Source organism: Cryptomeria japonica, chromosome 5, assembly GCF_030272615.1.
Source record: "Cryptomeria japonica chromosome 5, Sugi_1.0, whole genome shotgun sequence".
In the NCBI taxonomy this organism is placed as follows: Eukaryota; Viridiplantae; Streptophyta; class Pinopsida; order Cupressales; family Cupressaceae; genus Cryptomeria; species Cryptomeria japonica.
In genome coordinates this window covers 585954616-585976761 of record NC_081409.1, presented here as the reverse complement: position 1 = coordinate 585976761, position 22146 = coordinate 585954616, and the positions used below count along the sequence as shown (strand labels likewise).

Genomic DNA, 22146 nt, shown 5'->3' with positions numbered 1-22146 from the left:
ATGGGTCCACATACATCAGAATGAACTAACTCTAAAATTTTACTTCTTTTCCTAGTACTATTTTGAAAAGCACCCTTAGTATTTTTACCTAGGGCACATCCTTTGCATACCCCTGAATGATATTGCTTTAACTTAGGTAGACCTTTGACAAGATCTCCCATTGATGATAAAGCTCTAAAATTTAGGTGGCCTAGTCTTCTATGCCAGACTTCATTAGCATCTGTAGTTTCATGGATTAGGACTAAGTTGGGCTCTGTGCATAGCTCATACAAGTAGCCTTGTTTTTGACCAATCGTTTTAGCTTTCTTGATGGATGAATTCTTTGGCCAAGCCAATACTCTATTGTCCATGAAGGTCACTCTGTATCCATTGTCCTCCAGTGCTGATATTGAGACTAGATTTCTCTTGATGCCTGGAACATATAGTACTCCTTTAAGTTGTAATGATACACCTGACTTTATTTTGATGGTGTAGGTTCCAACTCCTTTGACTGGATGTGTAGAGTCATCTCCGATAGTTACTTCTTCATCATTCTCCTCTTTCATGGAGTCTAGCACTTCTCTGAATCCTGTAATGTGTTTGGATGAGCCACTGTCGATCACCTAGGAGTTAACTTTGTTTGATGCTTGGTTTGTGAGTGCTGAACAAAGTACATACTTCTCGGGGTCCTTCCCTTTTAGATTTTTCTGTTTTGGCAAATGTGGCTTGCTTATCTCTTTCTGGACATTTGGCAACATAGTGCCCAAATTTATCACATTTGTAACATTAAATCTGAGAAAGGTCCTTCTTGAAGGTGTTCTTGCCGTGACGACTTTTTCTCTTTCTGAATTGTTTCTGCTTGCTTTTTTTGTTTGAGTTCGTATTTAGAACTTGGAGATCTTCATCTATATTCTTTTGCTTGATCTCTTTCTTATTTTGCCTTGATTCCTCTTGGAGATAGTCAGCCTTTAGCCTATCGAATTTTGGAAATTCATCCCTTGCACTGATGCCTTGGACGAATGTTTCCCATATGCTAGACAACCCATCTAGAGCAATGAGTATTAATTCTTTGCTTTGGATCTCATATCCAAGGGTTGCTAGTTCATCCCTTAGGGCAGATATTCGCATGAAGTAGGCATTGACTGATTCTCCTTTGATCATGGCTATGTGATTTATTTCTCTTTTTAAAGCCAAGGTTCTACTGGCATTAGATATCTCAAATGCATCTTCAAGTGCTTTGAACATGTTGAAGGTTGTTTCATGTTTCCTTATGATGGGCATAATATTATTTCTTTCCCCATCAACTATGATTTTGATTGCCTTTTCATTTCCCTCTCTCCAAGTTGTTTTGTAAGGTTCAGTCTCAGGTTTTGCAGTTTCAGTTTTTGCAAATGATTCGACTTTATTTTCTTTTAGAGTCATTTGAATTCTGAACTTCCATGTTGAGAAGTCATCAACTCCTCCGAGTCTGTCTTCAAATCTGATAGCACTAGCCATTGAAAGAATTGTGATGTTGAATATATGCTTGATTTGAATTTTCCGCAAAATTGAACAGCCTCAGGTTCGATTTAACTATAGCTCTGATACCATTTAAATTATGTTCAATTTACAATTCAATATGCAAGATGTATTCTAATATGTATTCTCTCTATCTATGTATTATCTATTTATATTATAAATCTAACTATCTTCTTTTGTATGGTAGGTGAGAGTAGTATTTATCTATTTCAATATCCTTCTCACAAATATTGATTGATATACATATGCAAGAGGGGAGGATCAAGCAATGCCTTGACCGGTCATGTCTTATGGACATGACCGATGAAGACATTACTTGATCGCTGTTTGCCCTCTCGGGTAAATAACTTAAAGCACACAGATAAAACACGTAATGCAGAATAATAATGTCAGAGATATCAAATGCAATATATAAGATGTTATTCCATTCATAATTGTTGTGTCCACAAGTTACATTCGGAAGTATATAAAGATGCCGAGGGGGTGCGAGCGCCAACCGTCGCACCGCAACTGCCACCCCTTGGTTGCCAACTAACCAACACAATTACAACTTAATTAACTAGTTTTATTTCCGTGTACAATATTGCCGCCAACATCATCCCCCCCAAAAGAAAAGAAGTCGTCTCTGGACGACTTAATACAAAATAGAGATGACGTTAAACAGAACTGCTGATGCCAGTCGAGCCCAGAACTTATACACTTGTTGCGTCCTCGCCTGAAAAACCCTTTTTCTGCTACCATCCGATGCTCAAGTGCGGATTTCACCATTATTTCTTCTTTTGACATCAAAGTCCTGTGCTTAAACCAAACTTGTCTGCAAAACACGCGTTTCAGTCTCAGCCTCCACCAACTGCTACTCAAATGATACTGTCTCCCTAGCCAATTTGTCCTCGATAGCCACCCGCGTTGCCCTCTCGGCATCCAACTCCTGGGTACGCTGAACTAAGTCTCACGTTAGTACTGTCTCCAACCTGGTGGTCAGCTCCTCCCGAGCCCTCTGTGTATCCACCAAGGCAACCGCACGTCCAACTGAGACATATTCCAAGTTCCTCAAAGCATACCATTCCTGCCTGGAGGTGGCCACAACCCACTGGCACAAAGGCTAGGAGACACCTCAAATCCTCCATCACACTCCCCAAAGGCTAATAACTGAACTGAATAACTCCCTGGTGTCATACAACTGCGCGGATTCTACAATGCCTTCCCGCAACTCTGTTTGTTCGCACCCTCCAAATCCGTCTCCCTCTACGGCTTATGGCTTCCCGCCAATGCTTAGCGTCAGGCTTCTTTCTCACTGTACGAAACAACCCACACTTACCATGACTTCTCAGATGCCCTTCGCCCAACTCGAAAAAGTGTATTGTAGCTCAAAAAATAAACTGGGGGTTTGGGGGCAGCGCCTCCAACGGGGTCGGGGGCAGTGCCCCCGCAGGGTCGAGGGGCAACCGCCAACACCAATTTACAACCCTTAGAACCATACGAAAGTCCATGGCGCACAACATTTTTGTGATATTTTAAGATGCCAAAAACCCTTCTTCTCCACTCTGAATTTCCAGTGTCCTGGCTTCAAACTCCAGCGAATCTTTTTAAATCTGGTTGTCGTCCTTTTTTTTTTTTTACAACCTCCCCGTACGGTCAACAACAGCACTGACACCTCCAATCGTGCCGCCACCTTCCCGTGCGGTCGACACCCTCCTTACCGTACGGACAACATGCTCAACTGTGCACACCGTTCCTCCTTCCGCACGCCCAACGCAGTTCAACCGTACAGTGACCACTGACAACGAAGCGACTGCGTGTGTGTTTGTGCGGCTTCGCGCTGTGCGGCTGCGCACTATGGCTGTGCAGCTGCGGGTTGCGCGTTGCGTGGCTGTACGGCTGTGGGCTGCATGCTGTGCGGCTGCGGGTGGAGGCTGTGCGGGCTGCGCGTGGAGGCTGCGGGAGTGTGCGGCTTGGGAGTTGTGGAAGTGTTCGGTGCAAGTTTGCGGGCGGGGTTTTATTGGCGGTTGGCGGTGTGCGGTGACCATCGCCGGTGGCCCTACCGCATGGTGGTGCCACCGTCGGTGGTTCCACCGTACGGTGGGCCCACTTTCTTGTTTTTGGCGGTGTGCGGTGACCACCGCATGGTGGCATCCACTGCCGATGGCCCCACCGCACGGTGGTTCCACCGTCGGTGGTGTCACCGTCGGTGGTTCCACCGTACGGTGGGCCCACTTTCTTCTTCTTCTTCTTTTTTTTTACCGTACCGCCTGTCGTACGACCATATGGTTTTTTTCAAATTTTTAAATATATTTTTTTGACCGTACGGTTGCCTGTCGTACGACCGTACGGGTTTTTTTTTTTTCATCTCCTAATTTAGTTGTCTAGAGAGTCGTCTGCTCGGGTCCCCTGTCTCTGGGATTGCCCTTCATCCTTCTCGGTTTTCCTCGCCCGAGAGTCGCCTGTTGTGGTCCTCTGCCTGGCCTCTCGAATCCCTTCCATCCTCTCGGGTGTCTGTTTGGCCTCTCGGGTGTCTGTTTGGCCTCTCGGGTCCCCTACGCGCTTCGCGTGGTAGGGTATCAATTTGGGCCCGTTGGTGGCCAATCTATTTTCAATGGCCATCCGAAGACCTGGAACCACAAATTCTACAAGGACCACGGTCTCCTTCCTGTACATAAGAAGAAGAAGAATAATAAAGATTTTGAAAGCTGCGGCCTTCCACACAAGGTTCCAATCGTTACCGACACAATTGATCTTCGGATTATCTACGTCACCAAGGTTTGGGGCATCTCCCTTCCAATATTCTATGTATTCTGGCAGGTACGCCTCCTCTGTTACTTGCTCCAGTTCCTCTACTTGGAGCCTATAGCTCTGGAACATTTCATAATCCTCCATTTGCCAATGGAAGAGCCCGTTCAATGACCTTGTCTCATCCTCGGAGCACTCTCCTAGTTTAAGAATCCCTTCGTCGTTGGGCTCCCTGCAGCCCCGTCCTTCGTCCCTCGGGTAGCCTTTCCCTTCACCCTCCGATTCCGAAGATGATGTCAGTTCGTCGTCAACAACTTGGGTCCTCAGATCAATGTTGTACTTCCGCCCCCCTTTCTCCATAGAAAGGGTGTTGTTTTTCCAGTCGTGGTTCACCTTTGTTGTAACCAGCCACCCTCTGCCTAAGATGGCGTCGTACCCCTTCTTCTTGAGTGGGATTACCACAAAATCTAGTATGAAAGGTTGCATGCTGATGGTGACCGGCTGGGCCATCAGGGTGCCGAGTGGCTTGATGCCGTGCTGGTCTGCACTTACCAAGTTGAACGTGGGTGGCCATAGTGTTGGCTTCCCTAGCTTCTTCCACGTATCCTCTGGCAGTACATTCACCCCCGAACCTCCGTCCACGATGGTGTCTTTGAGGATAGTCCTGAGAATTCCCATCTCTACTACAGCAAGATGCCGACCACTATTTAAGGCCAACAACATTGGGTCAGCCAAGGGGCTGACCGGAACTTCCACCCGTGTGGCATGCAAAGGTGCCTGCGCAGTGGTTTGTATGGAATTAAAAATGGCGATTCTTAACTGTGGCATTGTTTCTAGAAGGTCCTTTACCCTTATAGGTACTTCCATCTGCAGTACTTGCCCAATGATGTTATTTTCTGCTTCCGTATGGGATGATGTACTCGCCACCTCATTGTCTTGTTGTTCGGCCGTCATCTCACATTCAATATTGGCCTTTGCCTCTCGTAATCTCTCCTTCTCCGTACGGGAGTCGGGATAAGCGGCCTTTTTCGTTTGGGCGCGGGTGATCGCCAGTACTTCTTTCTCACTAGTCTTCTCAGCCTTCTCAATGTTGAGGAGATTAACCCCTGCCTGTGGGCAATTTGCGTCCTCATGGTCGCCTGGCCCACACCATCGGCAGAGGTGCTAAGGGGTGGCTTCCTGCGTGCAATCACGGGCGAAGTGCCCCCATTGATTACAGGCTCTACATTGGATAATTGGCCGGCCCTTGGCGTCATACTGGATACGGCTTCCGTTATTGTTATTGTTGCTATTCCTTCCGCCACCGCGTCTGTTGTCCCGGTAACCTCCAGATGATGCTGTTGTGTTGGTTTGCGAAGTTCCGACGGCCGGCTGCTCTTGCGTGAAGAGAACTTGTTGGCTCCTGGTTTTCATATTGTAGGGACATTCCTTTGTCAAATGTCCCGTAATCTGACAAATGTCGCAGAAAGCCTTCTTGGGACAGGACCCCTTGGTGTGTCCGTCACTCCTACAGTCGGTACACCACACGTCATTTTCTTTCGTCTTACTTGTACTCCCTTTCATGGTTTTGAATTCTTTCAGCATTCGTTCCATGTCCTTTTGGAGAGCATGCACCTTTTTTCTCGATTTGCCACCGCTACTGCTTTCCCCGTTAGAATCTTCATCATTGTCATATGAATATTTATTACTTTTCTTCTTCCTTGATGTTTTGTATTCGCTCTCTAGGTCCATCGCCCTATTATAAGCGTCGTCATATGACGTCGGGGGTACAATTTTCATTTTTTTCCATAGGGAGGATTTCAATCCTTCAACGAACCATCGTTTTTTCAAGCCCTCAGCCGGTTGGCTTTCCATTTTACCCAACAATTCCTTCAGTCTCCTGCTGTATGCCCGTACTGTCTCCTTGGTACCTTGTTTGGTACTGTATATCTCTGTTACAATTTCGTTGTCATCACGGAGCAACCGAAACTCTTCCGTGAATTCCTTCTGTAGGTTGGCCCATGTGGCCACTTTTTGCTTATCTACAGCGGAGTACCAATCTATGGCAACTCCACGTAACGTGGCTGGGAACTGCTGTACCCAGTCATCCTGGTCTGTCACTCCGTTGGCGGACCAAATGGTTTCACATGTACGGCAGTGCCGTAAGGGATCTTCCTTGCCCTCGTCTGTGAACTTTGGCAATTTCTGTTTACTTGCCATCCCACCACTGGGTCTTGCTCCTCTAATTCCTTGTGTGCTTGTACCTGGTGATCCTCCGCCTCCTGCAACTAAACCTCCACTCGTGGGTCCTCCAGAGGAAGTTGCTGACACCGAACCGAACAAATTGCCTCTCGTACGGTACCCTTGTTCTCCCTCGGCACCTTCGATCGTACTGTCACCTTTCGCTGTCTCCCTCCGGTTGTCCTCCGAAATGGACAAATTCTTTAGTAGGTCTCTGGTGGCGTCGATTAGGTTTAGACTTCGCCTTGTTTGTTCCACCAACTCTTCGCGACTTCTTACCCTATGGTGGTATTCTAGCGAACTGTAGAGTTCTCCTTCGACACCCTCTGTGACTCCTTCTCTGTTCCCTTCAGGCAACCCTACGACAGTGTAATTCTCTCCGTCTATCTCTGCCTCCACAACCTTCGTGACACCTCCTGGGTTCCCTTCGGGCAACCCCTCGGCCGGTCGTCCCTCGGCAAGCTGCCTTAGCCTACGCCTTCGTTCTATCTGCTGTCTGAGATTCAACGTGGTTTGTGCCACTTCCCATTCGTCACTTTGTATCTTTTTATTTTTGTCCTTATTTAGTCTATTGGGCATAAGTCACTTCGTACATAGCAAACACACGCCATGTACAAAAAAACAAAACTTTTTATTATTTTTATTTTTATTTTGCCTTTCGGCCACGATTTATATCAACAATGTGTCGGGATTATTCCAGGGTTCAATTTCCCCTTCGCCTCTTGCCATCACGCTCTGCGTCCCACGACGATTGTTCCCTTTGCGCGTCATCGGCCTCTGGGTTAATCTCACCGACGGGTAAGCCCATCGTGTCCGTGTGCCATCCATGTCTTCCGTTCCCGAGTTTGTCTAGGCAACGGCGCCAAATGTTTGCCCTCTCGGGTAAATAACTTAAAGCACACAGATAAAACACGTGATGCAAAATAATAATGCCATAGATATCAGATGCAATATATCAGATGTTATTCCATTCATAATTGTTGTGTCCACAAGTTACATTCGGAAGTATATAAAGATGCCGAGGGGGTGTGAGCGCCAACCGTCGCACTGCAACTGCCACCCCTCGGTTGCCAACTAACCAACACAATTACAACTTAATTAACTAGTTTTATTTCCGTGTACAATATTGCCGCCAACAATTGCACCCTTTGATATATAATTATCAATCGGTGTTTATTCTAATCAACAACCCGATACTAATCGGGGTCTACGTAACTTAGTGTTCAATGCCAATCGGTATTCACGTGGCATGTTAACTGATGCCAATCGTTGTTTGCGTGACATGTTAACCGATGTCAATCGGTGTCTAAGTTGACCGATACCAATCACTAACTAATAGTTATAAACCAAGCGGTGCATACTTTGCCACCCGATAACAATATCGATAATCATCATTTGTTTACTGCTATGAAGATATCCGATATAAATTGGGATACATGGTTAATCCGATAATAATCGGTGATCACTGTTATAATGCAAACCGATATACTATGCTATGATATGATTATTGATATTGATCGATTAAGTAGATTGGATATATACAACTGAAGAATGATCATCAAATGAAATAGCTTGAAGTTTTCCTGATATTTTATCGATAGGATAAATGATTGAATGAGAGACTTCATTTATCTCTCATTCAATCATTTATCTTACCGAAGCTACCATACATTAACAGTTCTAGGATTTCTATCAATCCTTTTCCTCAAGATGACTTAAGATTTTGTAATTAAGCTCTTCTACTACTTCTATGAATGCTTTTTGGAAATAAAATGCAAAAAGATTAAGGTTTTAGGAATCTAATCTAGTTCTACCAATGCAAGAAATTATCAATGACTTAATAAAACCCAACCAAACTTTGCTTTGCCATTAGGAACAACTACACAAAGTTGATACAATCTTCTAAGGAAATATGAAAGATTTTCAAATTGCTCACACACATTAACACCAAATGAAATGCAAATCAATGATGGTAAAGCAATTGAACTTAAGCACAAATGGAGTTCAGTCTAACCATACACTGCGAGTTGCAATCAGCAATCCACAAATGGTATGAACATGTAGGTATCACCATAAATCATCAACAATGCCTTCCATTCAACTAAGTGACTTGATGCAAAAAAGTAACTTCTTAATCTAAATTTGAGAGATATGAAACCATGCTAACATCTTGTTGTGACATATTCACACATCGCCCCATTGCAAATGGGGAGCCCTACTTTTTTTGCTTTTTGAGGTTTGCTTTCTAGGTGTTTAGGGTTTGGTTTGTTAGCCTTTAACTTTCGAGTGTTGCCAGGAGATCAATAGGATAGCAGGTTCTGCTTGAGTTAGGTCAAGTTGGTGAGTGATGAAGTTTGGAATGTCCTGATCTTGAAATTTGGCTAAGTCTGGAATGTCCTGATCCTGAAATTTGGCTAAGTCTGGAAAACTGAAGAATCCTCCAAAAACTAGATTTTGCAATATAACTCCTGGAGGTCCGAAACCACTCTCAAACATCCTGAAAGTATATATGGAATATAACTTAAAGTGACATTCACTTATACTTAAATGTTATATTCCATAAAATGATCCTGACGGAGAGTCTAAAATGTCGAATTTTGCTCCTGACCCTTCCAAAGGGTCTAGAGTGAAATTCTCCTTAACACATTTTAGTTTGACCCAAACTTAGAACCAACTCGTTCCCAGGCATCTTTGAGGGCAAAACACTTGTTTGGATGGAAAAATGTGAAAATGAAGTCAGGATTTTGGCCAAGATTAGGAATTTTGCTCCTGACCCTTCCAAAGGGTCCAGAGCGAAAATCCTTATACACCTCAATTTATCACTTATCAAGACCAAGTTCCTAGTTTCCAAGGCACGTGTGGAGGTGTTTTCGAATGTTCTTGCCTTGAGAGGGAGTTGGATGATTTCAAAGATCAAGATTTTGCTTAAAAAGTGATTTTCGCTCCTGACCCTTCCAAAGGGTCCAGAGCGAAAATCAACCTAGAACTCATTTCTTGCCTTATTTGACCAAATTTTGATTTGCAAGGCATTTTGAAGGGAAAAGTGGACATGTTTGGACTTTGGAAATGTTTGAAAACCTTGAAAAATGATGGATTCTAGCCTGGAAGAGGAATTTCGCTCCTGACCCTTCCAAAGGGTCCAGAGCGAAATTCATCATAAACTTCATTTGCCACCTTGTTTGAGCTTGAAACCTTGTTCCTAACTTGGAAAATGGTCTCACTTTGCCTTGTGAAGTGGTTTGAAACTTGAACATTGAGCAATTTGGCCTGGAATGAAGATTTCGCTCCTGACCTTTCCAGAGGGTCCAGAGCGAAAATCTTATTTGAGCTTATTTTTCACTAATTTTGGCTAACTTTTTATGTGCAAGGTCTATTGGAATGAAGATTGGACATCATTTGATACATTTGAAGATTTGGAAGCATGCAAAATGAAGAATTTTGGACAAGGAAGGCAATTTCGCTCTTGACCCTTCCAGAGGGTCTAGAGCGAACTTTTGAATAGCTCTCATCTTGCAATGAAAAAAGGTCAAGTTTGGGCATGAATGAAACAAGGACAACTCCCATTTGCCTCCTGAAGAAGTTTCAACTTAAAAGAATGAAGGATTTTGGTCAAAATGGTGAAAATCGCTCCTGACCCTTCCAAAGGTCCAGAGCGAATTTTCTCAAAAATACTTTTTGCTATCAAATTTTGCTAAGTCAAGTAGGGGATAAGATGAAACATAGAAGGAATTGCCCCTAGGATTAAGTTGAGATTGGAAGAAATCGTCAAAAGGTGAAGGAATTGAGCCCAAAGGCAATTTCGCTCCTGACCCTTCCAGAGGGTCCAGAGCGAAATTCCTAAAAAGCACCTTTTTCTTGCAAGGTCAAAACAATCTTTTTGGTTTTTATGGTTTGAATGAATGTGAGGAAGTATGTTTTGTCCTTTGAAGATAATTGAGATGGTCAAGAGGAAGCAACTAAGCCTAGAAAAGGATTTTCGCTCCTGACCCTTGCAGAGGGTCCAGGGCGAAAATCCTAAAACCTGTCTTTTCTTCCAAAGTTTGGGCAAAGCTAAGCTTAGGCATGGGTATAAGAAGACGTTTGAATTGCCTTAAAGTCGAATTGGATTGCTAAGGATGAGAATTTCGATGCCAAGACAAAAAATCGCTCCTGACCCTTCCAGAGGGTCGAGAGCGAAATTCCCTAAAATGCAACTTTTCCTTCAAAGTCTTGATGAGCTAACCCAGCGATGGAAGGAAATGGACCCTGGAGATTGCCTTGGAGGAGTTTAATGATCAAGCTAAGGTGAAGTTTGGCCTAGAATGGAAAAATCGCTCCTGACCCTTCTAGAAGGCCCAGGGCGAAATCCACATTTTCATTTAATTTCCTCATGTGAAATACCAAAATTTGAAATGCAAAACTTTAATTAGGTATGAACTCACCTTTCAGGAGATTTTGGAGTCAAGGAATGGGATAATCGGGACCAAATTGAAAAAATCGCTCTTGACCCTTCGAGAGGGTCCAGGGCGAAATCATCAGGAAGCTTCATTAAGCCTCAATCAAACCTTGATATTCCCCAATTTGCACTAAATTACCCAAATTCAAGACATTTGGGAGGTTGAATTAAATTCGCATTAATTAAGGCATTGGCAATTTAATTAATTAATTTTTAGGCCTTGAAATAATTGAAAATCCACCTTGAAGGGATCAAAATTAATTTAAAAATTTAAAAAATACAAAGTGAGCGCTCAGAATCATTATTGTGCCTTTACAAACAAATCGGCCATCTTTTGAGAGGTATTTTATTTTATTCTGTGCCCTATTTGCCAAGTCGGCCTTGAGGGAAATTAGGGTGAGCGCCCTATATAAAGGAGTGTTGTTTCAAATTTCAAATCATTCATTCATTCCTTCTAAGTGCGATTTTGAGGAGCAGATTGAGGAGCAAAACCCAGCAGATTGGAGGCGAATTTTTGCTAAGTGTTGGAGGCTAAAGAAGGTGAAGCTCTTTTGAAGGCTAATGGAGGCGTAATTCATCCAAAGGAAGACCACAATTCAACCCTTGTCCAGCAAAATCCGGTCTTCTTTCTTCATTTTCCAAGGTTTTATAGTTAAGCATTGAAGGGAAGGTATGGAGAATCATTTTGAAGTTCTTATTCAAGGCTTGTTTTGATTTTCATAGCAATTTAAAAAAACAAAAGGGTCTAAGTCTTGAGAATTTGATTTCATTCATAATTAATTGAAAAATGAAGAATTCTGGATTTATGATGACATTTTCAAATTAATATCTTGAATCTTTCCCTTGAAAAGTCTTAATTTCTATGCTTTAAGGTATGATGCTCAAGGACTAACTTTAATCTTTTGTGTAGGCATCAAATGGCGACCCTTGGAGTCAGAAGATCAACTACTTGGGGGACCCTCATCAAAGAAGATCAAGTCAGGACAAGGACGATCTCCTCTAGTCCAGTTTCATTAAGGACGACCTTCTCCATTTATCTTCCAGTCCAACATTTGAAGGAAAGCATCACCAAATTGAGAATCAACCAAGTATTAGACAAGGTGGCATCCTAGTCATCATTCGTCCAGTCGGGTTGGTCCACCTCAGCATGTCCAGATTCAATGTACTTGACTCATTAAAGGTGGCACAAACTTCGATGTACCTACCCTGGCTATCTATTGGTCGAATATTCCAGAGAAGACATGTGTCCAAATAATGCAATTATTTCATTGGTCAGAATTAAGTTTGTTGTAACAAACCCTAATTAGGGTTTCATTGTAAAATCTTGGCCATTGATCTCAAATTGATCCAAGCCATTGAATGGTATTGTGGGCACTATATAAGCCCTGGCTCTTCATTTGTAAAGGCTAATAGTTAGTGAATAGGAGTCAACAATAGTTGGTCAGTAGTTAGAAGGTGAAAAGTTAGAAATAGTGAATGAGTTAGTTAATAGTATTGCAATTAGAGTAGAATAGAAAGAGAAGGCAAAAATTGTTGCCAAGATGTTGTTGTAAAAGGCTTATAAAACTTCATTGAAGAAATGGAGAAATCTATGGGTCGATTCAACAATTGCCATGGTCTTTATACTTCTCAATCTTGATTTCATGTTATTAGATGAGTGGAAGAAATGTGTTTGATTGATCGTGAAATTGGTATTTCCATACTACTAGCAGTTTGTTGATTGCAAACTTGCCTTGTGTAGTCAACTGGAATCATTCAGCTTAAGCTTAACTTCAACTGTCGCTTCTTCACTGATATGCATCAGCTTGATGGTGTCTATGCCTGTAGCGATGATCTGAACATCATAAAGCTTTCCTTCGATGATCGCACTAACCTTGTGGAGATGGTCCTGCGATGTCAAAACAAGACTTAGTTAGAGTTTCATCAAAGATCAATCATTTCTCCTACATTTCTTAGTATCAGAGTTAGATCCTTTCCTTGCCCTCGTCCTTTTTTCTTTTTTCAAAATCTAAGCTAGTGAAATCCTGTTATTCTAGCAAAACAGATGTTTAGGTCGTCAAGTGTAAGTCCCCTTGTGATTCCTGCAAAATCACATCATACCACATAGAGAGCTTATCCACACGTAGAGATCCTATATACAAAGAACCTTGAAGTCATCCCGATTGATCCTTTTCGCGACATCTTAAGCATTCAGAGACTTTATTCAAGAGAGGATAAGGTACCCTTTAGGTATTTTGTTCTGTGTTCGCATGCGCATAAAAAACACATCAACACATCCAAAATCACACATAGGCCCACCAAGCTTCAATGAGTTTTTATTAACTTTGGCAGTATTTCCGTAACAATTTCATGTAAGTCTCGTAAGACATAGATGAAATGAGCTATCTTATATAGAGCTCTTATTACAAATGAAGGGCCCAGACTGATCTCGAATCAATAGACAAGATTAAAACAACTAAACCCCAATTAGGGTTAGTTACAACCAATAGAAAATGAACACTGTCCTTGGCACTAAATGTGAGGAAAGAGGATGAATGGCAAAAGTCCAAGCCAACTAATGTTTTAACGAACTTTCTTCTAGAAGTATGTGTCCCTTATCTCTTTCTTTGCTTGCAAATTCAATGAACACAACAAGATCAATTTCCACCATTGGTACACTTGGCATAGTATCCAACTTGTACTCTATGATGTCCAAGTCATTAGCACATGTCGAAAATGTCCTCTACCATTCCAATTATTGTTTTTGAAAGCTATCCACAAAGAACATGAATGAGTGAGCTTTGTTCAACTCATCTTTCATAATAGGACCAGTAACCTTGAGGAGGTTATTCTGCACTGTCTTTCAAAATTTCCACATTCATATCATCCTTATCGATTATCTCTTATCCGAGTGCCTATGCAACTACAACAAATATTTTATTTTGAATTGCCTTGATCACTCCTTCCAGTCCCACACAATCATCAGCTACTTTATGAAGTATCTCCTTCTTTGCCATCAATACGCAATACCAACGACCAAAGTCATATATGTCTTTCTCTTCTATCATAGTTGCATCGATCAAAGTTTGTTTGGAAATCTCTTTCAACACACAAATGCATGGAATTGTCTTCTCTTGCACAACGAGGGAGTCCTCCCACAATTCTACCACATTCTTAATTCTATACATGAATGTAGCAATTTTTCAATGAACTTGTACCAATTCTTCCACAAACTTGTTGGCATTGTTGGAAATGTCATCGATCCATTCGTTTATTTCCTTCTTTGTTATTCTCATTTCTTCAAAACTTTCAACTGATTCGTTTGGAATAGATGGTGGTGGAACAAATATTCCATCCCCTTATTGAATGGGTTTCATCAAGTGTTTCAGGTATTCTTTCAATTGCTGATTCTCCTCTCTTAACTAATTTTTCTTTTCTTGCTCTTTCTTCAATCTTTCCTTAATGACATTGATAGAGTCATCCAAATTTTTAAATTTTTTCTCTTCCGTTGTAGGTCCTTAATCAATTGTTCTCACCTCATATTCTTCGGGGAGGATATCTTCTTTTTCCTTATCCACTTTAGGAATTGCAACATGCAATGTGCGAGATCTTGAGGCATCTCTTATAATCTTAGAGAATTTCTTACCTTATTTCTTCTCTACAGGTTTGCTTATCCTTGCTAGAAATTCATCTACATCATCCACTAGTTGTACTTCTACCACTGCCTTCTTCCTCATTCTATCCTTCAACCATTCAGGTATGGTAGGCTGGTCTATGCCTTCATCTAGTTGTTCAAATTCTTGAAGTTTGTCATGTCCCTTCCTTGATCATTATGTATAACCTAAATGAAGTAATTATTATTAATTAATATAATTATTATCAACAAATGATTATTTGGAATCATTAAATATTTATTTATTTATTAAATATTATTATTTAATTAATATTCTTGAAATATTTTATAAATTATATTATATTTGAAAATAGTATAAATAAATATTACATATTAATAACACTTATCCTGATCAATAAATAAAGTAAGCAAATACTAAGTTGACTGCTTGTGTCAGATATTGTCCCCTCAACAAGAGACAGTGATATTAGAGAGAGTGGTATCATAAGATAGCAATATTAATATAAAAAGAGCTTATCCTAAAAAGATCAATTAAAAGCATGACATATGAATGTAACATACAAGTAGGAGAATAAAGAAAGCACTATATATTTTGCAAATAATATGCAGCATGAAGTCGATAAGAAAAGAATCGCTTAAATAGAAGACTTCGTTAAAGATGCAGCGATATCATAAAGAACGATAAACAGCATTGGAATATTGTCAAGTCAGCATTGTAATCCAAAATAATCAGATTGACTTAGTCAAAGAGACAAACAAGGAATTGATATCCAACCGATATATAATTAAGAGGTACAATTAAGAGATATAATTTGATTAAGGAAAATATTCTCCAAAGGATGCAATATTAAGAATTATTAATAAATCATTGACAAAGGATACATCTACTCCCAATAAGATGCAACCCTTCGATACCCAAAGGTATTTAGTGTGGTTTGAAATCATTTCCAAGATGGGGGGAAGATACGTAATCGGTAATACTAATGCACCAGAAATCAGTAAATAAAGAATGAAGTGTAGACTAATTAAAGAACTTGTTTTCAGATTTATATAAAGAATTTATGACGGAACTGTGAGAAGTCAGTGATTTGGTTTACGATAGATTTAAGAGGAGAAATAATGGATAAGGAAATAAGAAAAGACAAGGCCTCTATTATTATATTGTCTGGGAATCACATTGGGGTATGAATCTGAGAATATGATACTATTAACATAATATAGTATGATGCTGTTAACATAAAGTAATACTAATATGGTATGACACAATTCAATACTATTAATATGACAAGGAAGTTGCATAACATAATACTATACAATAATATAATATAAATTATATAATACAATAATGTTATTACATAATACAGATAACATAATATAATGTTGTTAATGAAATATAATATAATAATGTCATAATGATAGTTTAATAAATGATTTCCTATAACTATAGTGTCCCTCTATTGTAATCACTATATATTTGTGATTCTAGGACACAATCTTAGAAGGTCCCATTAAGGGACATTACAAAGTCCGTTTAGTGCTAAAATCATTCCTTCATTAAAATCTGTACTTGGAATGGGAATTTCTGGGTTTCCCAAATCCTCAACCGCAATTGTTCTTGGCTCAATGAGACAATCGACAATATGAAGGTCAATGTCTTGTGAAAACTCTTGTTCTTGATTTCCTTGTTGAACTGATTCCACAGATGCATTCACATTTGGATCCTCACGAATTGGAGATCAATCTCAAGTTCCTGTTGTGATTCATTTTCAGCCACTGATGTCCCATTCTTATCTCCTAACGAAACAACTTCTCTTACTAATGAGGTACTAGTAGAATAAGTCACACTAGTCCTTTGTTTCTTCATTTCCATCCATCCTTTCTTTTGAGAACTTTCTGCTACATCTTTCCTTTTCGTTGAACTTTTACCTTCTTGCCTACTATAATCCCTCTCCGCTTTTTTAGTCATTTCCTCATCATCAGATGAATGTGACTCCAAATCACCCATCAATTCATAAGTGAAGGAAGTATTCTTTTCTTTGTACTTGTTGACTTGTTGATCAACCCACCACTTTGTATACATCATCACTAGCCTCATCAATGTAGATAAATTTGATAGTTCAGGATCAGACCAATTAACTGGAGCAAGCGACTTATTTTTTTCCTTTTCATAATGGGCTTGAGCATAATTTCCATCATCTTCAAGTTGATCGGGCACAGGAAAAAGCTCACATGTTCTAATGAAACTCACTTAAAATCTTGGCCACATCCTTTTCCTAACCTTGAACTTATCCTCAAGATCAACTCTATGCTTGTACTTTCTTCCATTTATTGTTTTGATGCAATGATAAGGATTAAAATTGAACCTTGACCTGTAAAGAGAGAGAGGATAAAATTGAATTTCCTCATCAGATTTCTCAGTTGCTTGTGCGGAAGGACATGACTCGATCATCTTTCCAACAACAAGAGGAGAGGTTACTCCAGCTTTATGATCGCTTCTTTGAATCTTGTCGTATGTAGACAACTGCCTTGTGACCTAAAGCAATATCAATTTATCAGTTGGATACCTTGGAAGCTTGTAAGGACTTCTCACAAATCCTTGGACTCGAATATATGTGAACTTGGGAAACTGAATATACCATGAGCTGAATTTCTTCATCAAGTCCTTAGCTTCTTGCGTTAGTCTTTGATGAGTACCTCCTTGAAGAGTCCTGACAATATACATTGAAAAGGCATCGTTTGCTCTCTTGTATTGAGATTTCTCGTGTAGATGCAGCTGTGGATATCAATCATAAACCTTAATTTGATCTTTCTTATTCCCCATTATTCCTTTACATATCAATCTTGAATACTTGTAACTTCTTGCCAATGAATAAACAACATACAAACTCATATAGATAGATTGAGTGCGTTCCAAGTTTTTCAATCGCTTTGACATTATCACTAATGATCTTAGCCCAATTTATCATCTTCACTCCAGTTGTGATCTCCTCAATGAAATAAAACATCCGTGGCTCAAAATTAGAAACTTAGGCGTTCCCATGATTTGGTTTAGTAGAAGGATGAGGTCTGCATAATCTTCTTTGAAATCAATGCGTAAGAGATTCTTCGACATCCTTGAGTAATGCCCTATAGGCTGTTCCGACCATTGACTATTGATTATCTTTGCACAAGCCTCAGTCTTTGCCTCATAAATTTTCATTGCATCCCCCTTTGTCTTGTAAATTGTGGAATTATGATCAGGAATTGCAAATGCTTCCTTGATTGCAACTTCTCCTAGATATGCTAGCACTCTTCCATCTGAAGCCAATATTTGTCTTTCTTGTGGATCGTAATGTCTTGTGCATTCCACCATCAGCTCATTGCATTGTATTGGCGGAGGAAAACCAGCCGCTTGAACAATTCTGTTGCACATCATCTTCCTTGCAATTGTTGATGGTAAGCGTCCATCAAGTCCATACATTCCCTCTTGAAGTCTCCAATGTCCCCGTGCCCAAGGCTGGTATCTCCAGCCTTCTTCCATTTCGAATTAATCTTGGACTAGGGCAGCACTCCCTTGTAGTCGTACTTCATTTGAGCTTTCCTAGAGATACCTCTTGGAGCTGACATCTACCCCCAAAAATTAAAACACCTTAAGTCACAAGGATGCAAGGATGTAAAAACAAACCTAGAAAGATATTTATGCAATGTAAGACAAAGGATTTTTGAAATCATAAGACAATTGGTGAATTCGCTTGATTAGAGCTTTGCAGGTCTTGCTAACAATGTCACAAAAATGATAAACACTTCAATTAGAGAATCAAAAAATAAGAATCAAAATTTGTGAAGAAGGCATTTAAGGAGATTTGTGAAATGAAGTATACGAGTTGAAAAGAATGAATTGTCCATCACCCGTTGAAGAAGCAACAATAAAGATGGAACCTAGTTGTAATTTGCAAGTTGGTGCTTCCCAAATGAGAGATTGATGCCTCTCTTTAAGTTGGTGCTTAGCTATGGGGGTTGGTGCCTACAAACTAAGTGGATTGGTGTCTCCTATGGGTTGAAGTCTACAAAGTTGTGAGAAGATTTTATATATATGACCAATATTGTGCCGCGGTTTTCTCCCATAAGGGTTTCCTCGCGAAAATCGTGTCATTGTGTTCTTCTCATGTGCATAATTATTGATGTTGTGTAAATGATGTTATTGTGATTGCTAAAGTGTTAAATTGGTAAAAAGTTGCATCATACTGATTCGCCACCCGCTCTCAATATATTTGTGTGCTCTTTAGTCGAAAAGGATAAGGAGGAATAACAGTCACAGTATTCACAAAGCCACCCAAAATTCTTCTATTGTGTGGATATTTCATAACAGTTCCATAGACTTCGTACCGCCTAGCTGTTTTCCTCTTAAGCATTTGTAATCATCTACTAAATAGGATGTAGCAGCTTGGGGTGTTTCCAGTAGCGAACTTCATAGACATGTATGCTGTAACAAATTTCTGAAGAAAGGAATTTCATCACAGCAGTTCACATTGGCTAAAAACTTCATTTCAACATTATCAAGAAAGTTATTTCATCACAGCAGTTAACATTAGCCAAAAACTTCATTTCAACATTATCTACAAATATTGCAGCTGTAATCCTTGAGGTCAAAGGTTGTTTTAGTTTTATTTCAGACTTACCGGTGAATGTAATTTCAAATATATCAGCAGCAGTCCTTGTTTGTGAATGCCAAGTTAAAGTTGCCAACTGTTTGCTTTAATGTTTGTATTTTATTTCTTACATTCCAAGTGCTTGCTTTGAAGTGTACATGTTCAAGAAGTGCGCAGCAGTTGTTCCAACTTTAAAACTTAAAATATTGATTGATTCAACATAACCAGTCAACTGTTTGACAAAATGTCCCTATGTTATCATTGAATGTTGTGATGATTTTGTGAGGGATTCATGATTTAATTCTACAGTAGATGCTGTTCTCAGTTATTGCATTCAGAAGTATTTCGTGATAAGTTGTATGCAAAGTGTTTGACGGAATGACTGCAAGTTAAAAATCAGAAATATTGCAAGTTTGGAACAAAAATCATTCCCTGGGATAGTTCATAATTACTATGATTTGACAATTAATCGTATCATCTTGGTTCCCATAGTTGAAAATTGGAACAATTATGTATTTGGTTTATTCTTTTGGACTGTGTAAATCATGTTTAGCGGAAGCAGCATGCATCAAAATGCCAACGACCATCTCTAGAAAATATATTTTAATGTTTTGGAGTTTATGATAATTTTTAAGTGTAAAATATGAAGTCGTAATGTCTTCAGTTAGAATCCCATTAGTCTGTCCCTAAATTACTGATATACTAATTTAAAAAGTTTGTTATTTTTCCACTTGTATTTTTTACAATACCTCTTAATATTTATAACATAAGAGGCAATGGCTTTTAGAGAAGAAAAACATTGTGTATGATGAGGACTTATGATTTCAAGAAGACATAGAACTAAGGGTTATAAAATTTGCAATCTAGTCATGTTATTTTGCTATCTTTTGCCGTTCTATGTATTGTCTTTTTCATTGATACTGGGTGTGATACTTAATGCTAATGCAAAACTTTTATGCTGTAGGAGGAGTGCTTTTCACATTCACTATTTTGACTACACGTTGCTCAAAGGCATTGAAGTGGCTTCATGGTGAGAAATGCTTGCATGCATAAAAAAATAAATATGAACAAGATTACTAATGACTTAACGAAATGTACATTTGATGGTCAGTTATTTCTCAATTCAATAATAAGAAACTTCAACTCTCAATTCTGTGGTGGCTTGTGATTTTATGGGAAAACTGATTGTTTATTTTGTTGACATATGTTAGATTTGAATTGCGTTGTAAGATATATACACAAGATGCAGCTGTGAACTCTATACCTTTATCATTTTAACTGTTATAATCACAAAGGAGTATGATATTTACTGATCTTATGAGTAGGATGTAATGTCCCACTTTGAAATATAATTTAATAATAAATAATAATAAAATTAAAATACAAAAGAATAAATATTAAAATTAATATTAAAATATAAAAGAATATAATTAAATATACTTAAAATTTGATTAAAGTTAATGAAAGGTCAAAAGCCATGAAATGATAAGTTGTGACTTCCTCAAACATGAGATATAAAAGGGAGAAGAGAAACTCATTTGATGGGGGGAGAATTTGAAAAATGAGAAGTGCAGATCTGATTTAAATAAGAAGTGCAGATCTGATTATAAAAGATTATGTCCCTTCCAAAGGGCAGAAATAATGAAGAGTTGCACTCTTTCAAAAGGTGCTAATGGTGAAAGGGTGTGTCTCTTGCCAAAGGGCATTACGTTGGTGGAGAAGAAAACAAAGTATTAAGGATAAGGGATTACCGGAGAAAGGAAGGACTCTGACACCACTGTTGCTGCCTCAGTCCACATCTACACCCTGACTAACACGATAGGGGTATAAAACAACCAAAGAAATTCAGAAAGAAGACGTTTCAGGTATGTCTTCATCTCCTAAAGGAATGGTAATAATTGTTGCTAAGATATTGCAAAGAGTAATACGTGTATCTAAAGTATGATAGAAATCACTTTAGTATGTCACGAACGTTAAACCATTTCACACAGCTAATTATAACTGTAACAAATCTACTATATAGTTTTCAGTAACTTACCGTATGCCGCATGCTCAGAAAATATGCTCGACTGGTTAAACAATACAAACAAGTTATAATGCACGACAGTGTTTAGATTTATGGTTATAATGCCAAATTTCGCGTGTGCTTGTATTAAACCGTAATTATTCATCATTCAACCTGTATAACATATTAAACTGCAACTATGTATGTGAATTGATAGAGTTGTGCATTTCTAGTAATTAAACTTAATGTCATATATGTATTTACGATCCCAAGCGATCACAATCTGATACGCATAAGCAGTTTATAATAGTAATAAATATGAATAATGTTATGCTAAGGAATTGACACTAGACTTTCACAGTACGTCCGATATATTTTGATATACATAAGTAGATTATTATTAAAGTTAAACCACAAATGGCATAAGCGAGCTCCTTAATGATTTCCTTTTCTGTTCACCTGATATAATAACCATAAGATTATACATAAATTGGATAAAGCGAACTGCTGAAATACTGACAGATTATTTTACAGATCTGATACTAAAACATACTGTACAATCTTATGTCAATAACAATAAAAATGAATCTACTCACTAATTTACTTAAAATCCCGAGAAGGCAGAGTGGTTGGGAGAGGAGGATAACTATCTCAGTTGTCCACCTACTGATCCATGTAAGATTAGTAGGCCAGTAGGGCATATGACTGCTACTGGGCCTGGGATTGGCAATTAATAAGCCCCTCTACAATCTGAAACTTCTTTGGTTTAATAATTTTAGGGTGAGACAAGGAATGAATTGCGGGGATAAGACCCACACCACTAATAGTAAGCCAAAGGGGGATAATGACTGCCTTTGGATCTAGAGTGGGATGGATGGGCTAACCGGATCATTCCCTATGCTACCAACTATGGTTATTAAAGGAAAAAAAATGTTATAAACCATATAAGTTGCAATTGAATAAATCTTGTTTCCGCTGCATATGTATAATCTGAAAAAAGTAATTTCTGTATGTTCTACTG

At 39.2% G+C, this 22146-nt stretch overlaps 1 protein-coding gene across 1 annotated transcript in view; it reads left to right on the top strand.

Annotated features, from left to right (window-relative positions):
* Positions 1–22146, top strand: part of LOC131029527 (uncharacterized) — a 262593-nt gene that overhangs the window by 116416 nt on the left and 124031 nt on the right. Inside the window, exon 5 of the mRNA XM_057960031.2 lies at positions 20085–20150. Within this exon, the coding sequence (XP_057816014.1) occupies positions 20085–20150 (66 nt within the window). The remainder of the gene's footprint in view (positions 1–20084; positions 20151–22146) is intronic.